The 13654-nt window shown below is 40.6% G+C and overlaps 1 protein-coding gene and 1 long non-coding RNA gene across 5 annotated transcripts in view; one reads left to right on the top strand and one right to left on the bottom strand.

The window, feature by feature from the left end:
* RORA (RAR related orphan receptor A) overlaps positions 1 to 13654 on the bottom strand; it is a 740258-nt gene that overhangs the window by 188842 nt on the left and 537762 nt on the right. For all 4 annotated transcript variants that reach the window (XM_063639003.1, XM_055278293.2, XM_055278295.2 and 1 more), the window contains exon 2: positions 1755 to 1784. In XM_063639003.1, coding sequence (XP_063495073.1) covers positions 1755 to 1784 — 30 coding nt within the window. The remainder of the gene's footprint in view (positions 1 to 1754; positions 1785 to 13654) is intronic.
* On the top strand, positions 4578 to 10353 carry LOC134736621 (uncharacterized). The gene is made up of 2 exons (XR_010120729.1): positions 4578 to 5076; positions 9832 to 10353. It is a non-coding gene; the product is annotated as an uncharacterized lncRNA (long non-coding RNA).

The following is a 13654-nucleotide window of genomic DNA, read 5'->3' as shown; positions in this document are numbered from 1 at the left end:
TAACATCTAGATCTCTGTCTATGTTATCTTATTAGTTGAGATGTACTCTTCATGTCCAGTGGAGCTGAAGTAGTGGTTTTGTCCATTTATCTAAGAGCCAAGTCATAATGCAAACAGTCAGTAGCTTTCTGTACATTGCCAGGTGGCCAGGAGTCCATACCCCAAACCACCATAAACAGTAGGCACAATCATCAGCCCCTGTTGGGGAGAGGCCCAGGACTGAGCTAGCAGAAAGACTGAATTACTTACCACCTCTAGAGTGGGTCCCTCCGGGCCAGGGACGAGCTCATGGGCAAGGCTGTGCAAGGAAGCGCTCTGTACCATGCCTGCCCTGCGGATATACAGAGGACTTCAGTCTCCTGCACTGTCAATCTCTCAGTCATCATGAGCTCAATTATGCACCGACAACAGCAAGAACAAGAACAACAACAACGACAAAACAACCCCCAAAAAGCTAAGGGTCACAGACTACCCTGATGGAGGGACAGCCAACTGGAACTGTGCATTGAGAGATGGAGGTGCCATCCGGATCATGTGTCTGGTACGGGCCTGACCTTTTCATTGTTCCTCAAGCAAACATTCCATTGAAGGCCATGAGAGAGCCACGTGGAGAGACTGCAGGACAGGGCCCTCAGAGTCAGGCAACTTCTCATCCAATTTGACGTTTTTTGTTTTTTTTGTTTTTTTTTTTTTCATTTTTGTTTTCTACAAATACAGATAGACAGACAGACAAACCCAAGAGCAGATTTCAAGAATCAACTGAGGCACAAGATAAACTACTTTGATGTAATACAGATGTTTTCCCCCAAACGTTCCACATGAAATAAAAAAATTTAAAGTGTAATTACGAAAAACTGGGGGATACATCCTTGTTGTCCCTGTATTGTGCCATAAATATCTCCACTGCTTGCCTTAGAAGAATGCCCAAACGTATCTCATAGGTAGCACGTATCCGTGGTCTAAAATAGTCATCAAATTCTAATGACACCATTAATTCAAAGCCTAAATAATATGCTGGTCAATTACAGTGAAAATTGACTGCCTGCATCAATGATGTCTTGTTTCATCCTGAGGTTCAAGGCACAGTCAAACATCATTGCTCAGATTGCAAATCACAACACCTTACATTGACGTGAGTTTGTAACTTATGGTGTAGTTCAAATGAAGGCAATTGATGAAAGCAGTTGAACCTGAGAAGTGGGATGAATACAGAGCATAAATCCAGCACACGTTTCCACATCAAACTACCGATGCCATTTATCAGGGCCCTCGCAGGCCATGCCCGTGGTCGAGCGACAGCGCCTCTATTCCCAGTCAGCATCTCTGCTCCACAGACATGAGTACGAAACGGCCTAATTTGTGAACTAGTGGTGAGGAAAAGGAGACCAAAGTTTAAAAGAAATCAAGGTGATGTTTCCTAGAAACATACCAGCTCTTCTAAGAAGGATCTAGAATAAGGGTGATCAGTAAGTAATTGATCCTCCTAGCTAGATTCCATGATTTTTCTAAAGCTTCATGGCTTGAAACACTGGAATTCATCAGAATATGTCTCTAGCCTCTCTCTTCAACACACACTCAGTACAAACAGGTGGAGATGTGCCACTTCCGACCACTACAGATTGAAAAAAAATGACCTCTGTTGACCATGGATCACAGCTGAAACATTAGTTTATACTTGAAGGGTCACAGCAGCCAGACATATGCGAATTCCAACTCTTCAGAAAACTTTGGACAGAAAAAAATGCATTACTTACATGTATGTGTCTTCTTCGTTACTGAGATACCTGGAAGAGAAGAAACAATAACATAGGTTAGAAAGTGCCCTATGTGTGTTGCTTTGAATGTCCGTCATTCCCAGTGTGCTCAGGAAGGCGTTTAGTTCAGATGGGGATGTGGAAGCAAGACCAGTTTTAATATTGCACAGGAGTGTCACTAGACCTACCCCAAAGGCATGCAACCGTGAATGATGTGGCAGCGACCATAACCTCCTGGTTTAAGAGGTTCTGTGGTAAAAGTGGGGAGCATGGACAATAACTAAACAGGGTTAAAAAGGACACGAGGAGACTCTTATTTTTTATTTTAAGTAGGGGAGACAATCATGTTTATAGGCAGAGTGGGAAAGATTTAAGGCACAAGAGAGCAATGCCAGCCTGCTCAGACGAGGGTAAGATGAGCAACACAGCAATTGATTTGCTATGGCCATTGGTTCTGTGTTTACTCTTTAATGAAAACGACCCTTCCTCCTCCCATGAAGCACAACTTTTAATGGTGAAGGGGAAATACATCCACCAAATGTACCTATGTGTCTGTACTCATTAAGGTCAGAAAGGGAATCACTGCTACTTCTCTATAAATGGCCCCCAAATGTTTCATACAGTTGAAACACAACTGAATGAAATGTATGAACACAAACTATGAAAACATGAGCGATTCATGAGTCAGCACCCTTGATATTTCAGGATGATTTATAGGTAGCAGGTGACAAATAGAACTAAGCAACATTTGGCACAGAAGTCCTGAATGAACGTATGCTTTGATGCAAACAACACTATCTCCATTTCAGAATTACTACATTTTGAATCCTTTATGCTGCATTCTTCTTGGGAGACGTTCTTGAAACTAAGTAGGCTCAAAGTCGTAAAACTGTTGAAAACATTCAGCCTGTGACTAAGAACTGTGGTAAACCTTGAAATTTTTTTTTCTTTCAAGTTATTAAGGGAGCCATTTAACCCTCCTTTGGAAAGTAAAGGTTGTTGCAAAATTTGGCAGCCACCTCAGACCTATTACTTAGCTAGGGAACATGTCGTACGGGGAAGAAATCTGTTATGAAAATCCACGGCAGACATTTTTTAAAAAGTTGGTTCCGAAGTTGTGAGCTAAGACCAAAATCACACACTTGCTCCCCCCAACGCTTTCCAAAGGACTTATTTGGGGAAGCTGAAATTACACAGCCCAACTCAAATTCTTCTCCCCCACCCCGCAACTTTTATTGAGGAAAACTATTGTTTTGTTTGTTTTTGTTTTTTTTTTTTAAATCATGTTTGAGTTGGCTTCACAAAGTGAAGTTAGAACCTTCTAAAAAAATCCTTGAAGACTGTCTCACGTGAAAACTACAAAAGCGTTCTAGAATTTTTTGAAATAACCTTTATCGTGGGAAGAGAACTTCCCCCAGCAGCAGCAGGGAGTAAAGTTTAAAATCTGAATACAATTTGCAACTCCAGCTCATGACACCAGCACCAATGAATTGATACATTAGTGCACTTTCAGCATTATGAGAGCTATACGTGTATTTTCCTTAGGAAATAGTGCTTTCTGTAAAATCACTTTGAAGAGAAAGTGCTTAGGCTGTCTCTCCTGATTATTCAAAACCTCCACACAATTGGATTTAATACAGCCCAAAACAGACCTATCTATATTCGCTGAGTGTGGAACTATTTTCTCTTGACATCCAAAGGCCTGATGAAAATACCACTGCTTTGACTTTTCTACTTAAATTTATTATACAGCGTGATGCAGTGTTCTCATCAAATATTTTCATGACGATTACATTGATAATAGATTTTGAAAATCTTCCCAAGAAAGCTGCTTGATCTTGGAGGTCGCAGTAGCTGGCATGGAACTAAAACTTTTCATTATCTGTCTCCAGGAGGAAAGCATGACTTTGGCAACAACACAATCTTTCCGTCCCTCAGTTTTGTTTAACTGTCAATTAATAATCAATATAAATAACTGGGAGCTACACTTATATTGGAGTTGCCAGATTTAGTATATAAAATACAGGCTACCCAGTAAAATTTGAATTTCTGATACTAATTTGTAGTTTATCTCACATTCAAATTTAACTGTGCATTCTGTATTTTATATGGCAGCCTTAACCTATACAAGAAGAATGTAAATTATATTTATTATAGCCAATGAAGATATACCAATCAATTAAACACATTTTTATGGAGAAAAGCTTAGAAGACACACTCCTGACACAAGAGCAATATTTTTAAAAATTGCATTACAACTGCTTAATTATGGAGATATGACTGTGCATGATATTTATTTTTTTTTAACTTAGCCATTCTCAAGACAGAAGTCTACTTCCCTAGAGAAAGTGAACAAACAAAAACAATACAAACACACAAAAGGCAAATTTAATGAAAAAAATCAGAAAATGTATTGGAATTCTCTTTGTTCCTCTGAAACCTAATTTCTCCATAGAAGCTCTAGTACTTCATAGTAAATGATTCCACAGAAGTACCAAAAAAAGCAGAAAACATCCTTTTCATTTCACAGATGGGGAAACTGAGGCTCAGGGAAGTTTAATTGGCATAATAAAACATTTCTCTGTGGAAAGTTATATTAAACTGGAAGTACACTCATGGCAAATCTTTAAAAACGCTAGGATAGATGTACCCTCAAAAGAGTAAATACTCAAAAAAGTTTTACTCCTTGGAGCATACCACTCAGCAGTCAGCTCTGCAAATAATTTAAACCTATGGGAGTGCCCTCAGCCATATTTAAACCAGTAAGACTCATCCTGAGGTTGGGTGAAAGATGTACTCAGATGCTGATGCAAGCACATAGAAACCACAGTCCCTACTACTGGAAGAGCATTTTGAATTGAATCTAGAATGTTCCGGAATATTCTAAAACATAGTATTCTGCCAGGAATCCAGCTGTCCAAATTACCCACACTTGCCCGCCTTAGGCCTTCATTCGCAGCAGGCATGTGTGCCTGGGTTTGTTACCAGCAGCCAATTTCTCATGCTTAAATGAGGGATGGGTCTCCCCTTTTCTTTTTCTCATTTTCCTAGAGGTTACAAGATTCCTGTTTTTCTCACCAGGAAGAGAGTTCATCCTCAGTGAGCTCATAGCAGTCATACATTGCCAGTGTTTTTCCTCAAGTGGAAGGAGAAAGGCCTTCAGAAAAAAACTCGTATGTAAACCTAGTGCTACCTCCAGCAGTAGCTCTGAATCAAGATTTTTGGGAGAATCAGGCTTACTAAAGATAAACTACAATAAGTCTCAAGGAGGCAAATAATTCTAATTCTAATGAGGAATCCAAGAATAAAGGCAGCTCTTAAGGTAACTAGATCTGGAGTCAAGCTGACCTGAGCTTGCGTTTATAGCCCATTTTCCTGCTTCTAGGTTGAGAGACCTTGAGAAAGTTACTTAACTTTTCTAGTCCTGAATTTCTTGGTTTTTAAAATTGTATATAATCATGATGACACTTAAAAGACTGTTGTGAAAATTAAAGGAAATAAGGATGTATGAAGAGCTTTACAAATTGGGAAGTGTGACACAAATGACTTTGGTAAGGGGTGAGAAACTCACATAGTTTAACCAAACTGAATTGCCACGTGCTACCGAAAGCTATGCCATTGCTACTCATGATGTCCCTCAGTTTCATACTGACTCATGGCCTAGGACTCTGGTTTTCAGATCAAGTACTCTGACTAGAAAATATCCTCACATTTGATGGAAGAGAGCACGAGACAGAGAACCAAGTTCCTTAAAGTAAGTGTACTCTATTCTAGATCCCAAGCTCCATTCTCTTCACTCTCTAAAGTCTAGGGAAAGAGCCTGGTATGGTGGTGGGTACCCGTAATCCCAGCTACTCGGGTGACTGAGGCAGGAGGATAGCTTGAGCCCAGGAGTTCAAGTCCAGCCTGGGCAACATAGTGACACCCAGTCTTAAATTTAAAAAAATAAACAAAAGGAAGCGACCTACTCACTAGCAAGTGGCTGCGTTATCCAAGTGGGCTGCTGATCAGCACAGGCAAGGACTTTGGTCCCCACTACCGAAGGGCATCGAACCAAGTCCAGCTGTTGTGCAGGTTTTGATTCACTTCCAAATGACTGGGAAGAACACCAAGATCCTTCCTCAGAGATTCACAAACAGACCACGAGCAGGGTAATGCTCTCTAGAGAGATAGGGACTTGATAGGGTTGTGGTGAATGACGGGGTGGGACCAAGTTTCTAAATCTAAAATACACATACACCCTGAGCCCAAAGTGAACACGGTGGATGACTTGGGCAAATAATTTAGCTTCTCTGGGTCTTAGTTTTCTCATATGCAGAATGAGGTAGTCAGTGACATTTTTTTTCTTCGAGACAGGTTCTCAGTGTGTTGCCTGAACTGGAGTGCAGTGGCACCATCATAGCTCCCTGCAGCCTTGACCTCTCAGGCTCAAGCCATCCTCTCACCTCAGCCTCCCTAGTAGCTGGAACTACAGGCATGTGGCACCATGCCCAGAGAATTTTTACTTTTTTTGTAGAGATAGGGGTCTTGCCATGTCGTTCAGGCTGATCTTGAATGCCTGGCCTCAAGCAATCCTCCCGCATCAGCCTCTCAAAGTGCTGGATTAAAGGCGTGAGCCACCTTGCCCAGCCATCATGATTTCTTAATTTCCCTTCCAGCTCATCAACCAGTGGCTCCTTGCCCTGCTTCCAAGCTATCAGACCAAACCACATCTTTCCAAGCAACAGGCTGTCAGATCTATTTCTCACCGTAAGAAATCCAGTGTAGCTCATAATCAAAGGTAACCCCCTGAAACTTTTTTTCTTCTTGCCTTTAACAACCAAAGAAGAAAAAAGGCAGTGCCCACAAAAGGTTATATAAGTAAAAGATGCACTTTTCTTCGGTGATCTTTAAAAATTATCCAGGCTAGAGAAAAACGGCACCTTTTGATAAAGATGTAAGACTCCTTCTATTTTACCCAGATACACACACACACACACACACACACACACACACACACACACATGGCAGGTGTATTTCCAGATTTCCAGGTAATGCTTGAGCACAATTTCTAACTTAACAATATGACAGAAGTTTTAAATTGCCAATTAAACCCCTAAAACCAGGAGGGCTAAGAGGCCCCATAAATATTTGGTCCAAAGCAAAGTTGGGCTTCTAATACAGCAAGAATGCTTGACTCTCTTTAACTGGCCATGCTTCAAAGTAAAGCAGAGGAAATGTCATGAAAATATCACAGATTTAGCCCTGCCATGGTTATCGGTAGGGAAGTTTCATTATAGTCACCCAGAACAGAGCACTTCAGGAATGTAAGCTGGTATTTCCCATCAGTGCCAAATCTTGGACCAGTGAACTTTCTTGACGGACTTCTAATTGTCTCTTGGTTTTTAGGAAATTGTCTGGGTATCCAGTTAATTTTACTTTTTTTTTCTTTTTTTTTAGTAAGAGGTGGCATTTTTCCTCTCCCCAAATTTGGCAATTACCAAACTAGCATTTCCAGAGGCCTTGCATCCTGGACAAGGCTCTAGACTTGACAAAGATGTCACTCTGCCACTTTGCCAGTATTCAGCCTGTGTGTCTTCTTTTGTCCTCTTTGCAACGAGAAAAGAACTTTTGAGATAGATGTTATAAACATGAAAAAATTCTGTGTTAGTATTAAAAAACAAACAGGCTGGTCATGGTGGCTCACGCCTGTAATCCCAGCACTTTGAGAGGCCAAGGTGGGTGGATCATGACGTCAGGCATTTGAGACCAGCCTGGCCAACACAGTGAAACCCATAGTCTCTACTAAAAATACCAAAAATTAGCCAGGTGTGGTGGTAGGTGCCTGTAATCCCAGCTACTCGGGAGACTGAGGCAGGAGAATCACTTGAACCTGGGAGGTGGAGGTTGCAGTGAGTTGAGATCACGCCACTGCACTCCAGCCTGGGTGAGTGTGCGAGACTCCATCTCAAACAAACAAACAAACCACTCAAAACCATGCCATGTAGTTTTCCTTTTATTTTAAATATATGTCAATATTTTTACATTGCAAGTGAATGTGGCAGGGAAGAAGCGATGTGTTGAGTGATGATGAACAAAGTCTTGAATTGGCCCAACTCATGTCTCTGCACCAGGCTTGCACATTGACTCCTCCTTTAATTCTTAGAAAAGGAGGACTCCAAATCTGAAGGCTTTCACAAGATTTATTCTCCCTCCCTGCAAGATGTCTGAGTTAAAGAAGACACCTATTATTTAAGCTATGAGAGCTTGGGCAAATAGCTTAACTTCTCTGAGCCTTTCTTTTCTTATTCTATAAAATGGGAATAAAATTCTTAGGACTAGGTTTATAGTAAAATGTAAGATAATTCACGTGGGGCACAGGATATAGTACCTCTTCCCTACTAAAGTATGTTTCTTATTGCATACACCTTGTGAATACACTTTATATTAGATAAACAGAGAGACAACCGTTGATTGGACATAGGCAAAACCCATTAATCCTGTTATTAAACGGGATAATCCAGGAAGGCAGCATTGGAGAGCTAAGGAAAGAATTTTCCAAATAAAACCCAAACACTTAACCCACTCCCTGCCACATTCTCAACAAGCATGCTGCAAAGGCTGTAGTCTCCTGGATCCACTGTGCTCTCCTGGATCCACTGTGCTCTCCTTACTTCTTTTTGACTTCCTCATTGTGAGGAGCTAGCAGTTAAAATGGCAAATTTATATGCAGTGCATGAACACTAGCTAAGAAACGAGGCCTAGAATTTAGGCTTCTTTTTTTGAATAGCTAATAATTGTTTTCTAAAGAAAAAATATCACTTTGTGCTGGCCTTATGTCCCCCTCCTCTTCAATCCTGAGTTGTCCCAGGAGACTGCTCCATTCGACACATAGTCAAAAAGAAAATCTATGCACGAGGCGGATCCGGAACACAGCCCGAGTAGGGCCTCGCCAAACAAAACGATGTTACAAAACAATGTCCTTGTCTAGGACAAAAGAACTATTAATGATAATCAGTACATATTACTGAAAGTGCTCCAAGTAATCTTTGGACTTTGTTTCAAAAATTCTTAATGGACACTAATGCTTAGAGTTCACTCAAAAGAGAAATAAATTATGTGCCAGGGTTGCAGGGACCAAGGACAACACGTGGAACGCATCAAAGCATTAGCAATGTTACGACAATCAAACATTTTGTAATTGCATAAAAAGCCTTTAAAAATCATTTAGATATACTAATTATGAACATTAATAATACTGTAATGGGAGGTTTCTTTTATGTTCGATTTGAGCGTAGGTTGAGCTGTTTCGGCAATAATATTTCAGCTCTTTTACCAACCAAGGTGCTTTTGACGCCATGAAAAATATTCCATTTTAGTTTGAAAAATGGTTATGGGAATGGATAAGAGGAATTTTTCCCGTTTTTTGAATTCGAAAAAAAAATCTGTGATTGCTCTCCATCTCTAGGTCATATTTCCTGACATTAGTGCCCAGAAATATCTTTTAATTTTGGACAGGCAGACCAGAAGTATGCCCTCTTTCAAGTCCTGCCTTTATCTTTAACAAAACAGTTCCAAGGACAAAGCCTCATTCCGGGTTCCCCAGCAAAGGCAACATAAAGAGACCGTCAGTCTATCTGAGAAAGAAATCTTCAGACAAAACTTGTTTAGGAAACATCCCTCTTCTCAGAGATTACTATTCAATGCACTACGAAAAGTCCATACGTAAGGAGGGTAATTTCTCTTGTTATTTACTGGTCCCAATGTATGATTAGTACTTATGTATAGTAAGAATCATAAGAAGCCTTATTTTTTCAAATTGATTTCCTTTTATTGAGTGTCTGTATGGAAGATGATGCTATCCATTAGATATTACCTGGTTGATTTAAATTTGATCTTGGAGCTCTGAGGGCAGAGGTGTGAACTGATATCAACACTTTCAGCTTAGCCTTCTAGAATTGAGCAGTTTTATCTTCTAAGTGAATAATTCAACTCAGGTAAACATCAGCAGCTTTCACCATGCTTTTCCAGAAATGCTTTACTTTATGTGCCTCTGCAGTCTGTTAAATCTGTTTATCTTTGTCACTCATATGGGCAGGTATGGACGTGAACTGTCTGTGGGTGACTTGCCTGGATGCCGGCTATAGCTGCAGCCCCCAAAGTCGAAGCTACCAGAACAGGTTGGATGAGGATGGCCCAAAGATTATGGAGTTACTGGCCCTAAAGCGAGTCAGACACTATCGGAAGTTTGCATGTATTATGCCCTTGGATAGACAACCTAAATCATACCTCATCGAGCATGGATCCTGGTCAGCATACGAAGTCAAGGCAAGTAAAGACTGAAGAAATATCACCTGGTCTGCAGCTCCCCCCAAAACAAAGTCTGCTACTGATGGCAGAAGCATAGATAGACCAAGGGTATCACTATGTTATGATGAGGAAGGAACAACCCCATGCATTCACTCATGTCTTGAATCACCTAGAGAAGAGAGGGAATCTGCCAAAGTGGAGACGAGAGAAATTCAGTTCTAAATTTGGAGGAAATGAGACCCACTCTCAGATAAGATGAAAAGTAAGAGCCCTAGGATCCAATGGGGTATTAAACAAATATTTAAAAGTAGAGAGGTGGTGACCAGTTATTTCCTAATATATAGAATACCATGGGTCCATAAAGAATTTTTTAGAGTATGAATATTATTAACACTTTGAAGAAGACATATGAAAAACTGATTAAATTATAAATTAGGAAATCATAGATCATTACTATTTGTAGCCTCTCTACTCCCCTCTGATTACAGAACTTTAGGCAGTTTGTCTGGATTGGTGATTGCTCTGATAAAAACTCAAGAAAAGAAAGTAGCCATCAAGATACTTCTCTTGGGAGGCCGAGGCGGGCAGATCACTTAAGGTCAGGAGTTTGAGACCAGCCTGGCCAACATGGTGAAACCCCATTTCTGCCAAAAAAATACCAAAAAAATTAGCTGGGTATGGTGGCGCATGCCTGAAGTCCCAGCTGCTCAGGAGGCTGAGGCACAAGAATCACTTGAACCCAGGAAGTAGAGGTTGCAGTGAGCAGAGATTGTGCCACTGAACTCCAGCCTGTGTGACAGAATGAGACTCTGTCTCCAAAACAACAACAACAAAATACTTACCTTGCATTCACAGATTTTATGAAGAAAAGTTTGGTATTGTTAGATTAGATGTATAAGCTATGCTCCCATATGGAATTTTAGAGTCAGGAAATCTGGATTATATTCCCAGCTCTGCCACTTACCAGCTACATAATTTGGGGCAAGATACTCTCTCCGATCCTCAGTTTCCTCATCACTAAAAGGAGAGGAAAAAGATTTCTTCTTTCATTCTAAAATTCCACCACTAGAAATTTTAGGAATTAATCATGAATATACACAAGAGTTATCATAATATTATTTATATCAGCAAAACATTCAAGGGAACACCCAAATATTAGTAGTAGAGGATGGCAAATAAAGCATGATATGTTTACCAAGTGGAAGACTCTACCATCATTAAAATAAAGAAAAATAAATCAGAGACAATGATGTTCCAGCTGCATTATGAGAAAAAAAAAATTCAAAGTCCCAAAGCATAGTATATCATTTTGTCAAAAAAGAAAAAAAATGTATAGAAAAAAGACAAAAAATACGTACACCAAATTAATGAGAGGGATTATCTTTGGGTGGAGGAATTATGACTGATTTTTCTTTGTCTATGTTTTCTAAAATTTCTATAAAACACCCTTACAAATAAAATTATAATAATAAGAAAGAAAAGTTAATATTAAATAACTATTCCACAAGGTTACTGTGAAGATAAAATGAAATAAAGCAAGGCAGTGTTGACCTAATATTAGTTTTTAATATTGCAAACATCTCTCTGTGACTGTTAGGAGACCCAGTTTCCTATGGCAAGTACTAATTGCATTATCCTTTCTAGAGAACCCTATGTGAAGTCTGAAGTGAAAGTGTGATAGCATAGCTGGCTACTTTCAGGAGCACCCTATGGTGATGGATAATCTGATAATACTTGCCAAAATGGTAATCATAACCAATATACTGATAAAGGTCTGAAAAATAAGGCTTGCTTAGTGCCATGTATTTTACGCAGTGCTCGAGAATGCAGTGAGACACCTAGGGGCTGACGTGGGACAACTTTTGACTCCTAGGAAAACCACCATGCTTTAGCTACCACACAGGTGTTTGCCAAAACCAATGACTATAGGGCATATGACTACAGTGTCCCCACATACCAGCAACCAAAGTACTGGAGACCTCTGCAGTACAGGTGTTACCTCAGAGACTGATCACAAAATCCTCAAGGCAGGAGTAAGCCCTTTCATCAGGACCCCCTGAGAAATCTCCAGGAGTTAATGCCCTGTAATATAAAGAGGAGGACCTCTGGAGTCAGAAAGACCCAGGTTGCAAGCCCAGTTTCACCTACCAACTAGTCGTTTCACTTGAGGCAAGCTACTTAGCTTGAGTCTCAGTTTCAATATCTGTAGGATGGAAGTAAGGATACCTTTTTCATGAGGCTGTTGTGATTATCAAAAGGTATAGGCAGTGCAAAGCTGAAAGCGGTCAGCTGTCAGTGAATTCTATTATCCAAGCAATGTTAGCTGATGGCAATGCATCTTACAGGAATGCGTTGGAATGTTCCATAGAGAAGGGAAGGAAAAGAGGCCCATATGTCCTTGGGATGTGACACTAAGGTGGCCCTGAACTTCAGAATAAACTATGGGTTCTTTTTGAGATTGACATACCTTGTTATATTTTGATTGATTTCAACTAGCACAGTTCTTCTCTTTTAAATTATTCTTTTTCTATTTTTCTTTTTTTAAATTTTACTTTTAAAAAGGTTGTAACGGGTTGAGTTGCATCCCCCAAAAAGACACATTCAAGTCCTAACTCCTGATACCTGCGAATGTGACCTTATTTGGAAATCATATCTTTATAGATGTAATTAAGATGAAGCAATACTGGTCCAGGGGCCAGTCATCTGAATACTTAGACTAAGTATTTAGATTTAGTCTAAATTTAATGACTACTATCTCTGTAAGTGGAAGGAGAGGGAGATGTGCATTCAGGGACACAGACAACACATATAGAAAAAGGCCACATGCAGATGGAGGAGGGATTGGAGTGACATAGCTATAAGCTCAAGAATGCCAAGGATTTCTAGCAACTACCAGAAGCTAGGAGAGAGGCTTCAGGAACTTCTTCCCTAGAGCCTTCAGAGGGAGCAAGGCTCTGCTGCCACCTTGATTTTGGGACTTCTAGCATCCAGAACTGTGAGAGAACACCACCATCCTTTAGCTACCACACAGGTGTTTGCCTACGCCAATGACAATTGGCGTAAAACAATTTCTGTTGTTTTAAGCCACCCAGGTTGTGGCACTTTGTTACCACAGTCTCATGAAATTAATACAAAGGTCCAGGAAATGTTATGAGTGTAAGGTGTCTGGCAATAATACTCTGGGATCCTCCAAAAACAGAGTGCAGCTGTTTTCTTGCTGCCCCACCAAATCCATTCTCCCATTCCTCCAGGGCAGTCAAGTTTTAGATGGACACGTAGCCATCCAGTTAGAGGCTGTAATTCCCAGAGTCCCTTGCAGCTGGGTATGGCCATAAGACTAGACTCTTACCAAGACATGTGACCAGGAGGGTCGTGTGTAACTTCCATGTCACTTAAAAGGAAGCTGTTCACTCTGGCTATCCTTTCTCTCTCTCTTCCCATGGACTGGAACTTGCACAAGACCATGACCCAGCTCCAGCCATGTGGGCAAGGCCACCTTTGGAGACAGGAGAGAGCACCCAGACAGGAACTGTGAGCAGAGCTTCCTTGGCAGCCTCCACTGGCTCCAATACCACAGGAGAGAGAAGCCAGCTTCCACCTCATGTAAGTCA

This window comes from Symphalangus syndactylus, chromosome 5 (assembly GCF_028878055.3).
Source record: "Symphalangus syndactylus isolate Jambi chromosome 5, NHGRI_mSymSyn1-v2.1_pri, whole genome shotgun sequence".
Lineage (NCBI taxonomy): Eukaryota > Metazoa > Chordata > Mammalia > Primates > Hylobatidae > Symphalangus > Symphalangus syndactylus.
This window is presented reverse-complemented; position numbering and strand designations above follow the sequence as displayed.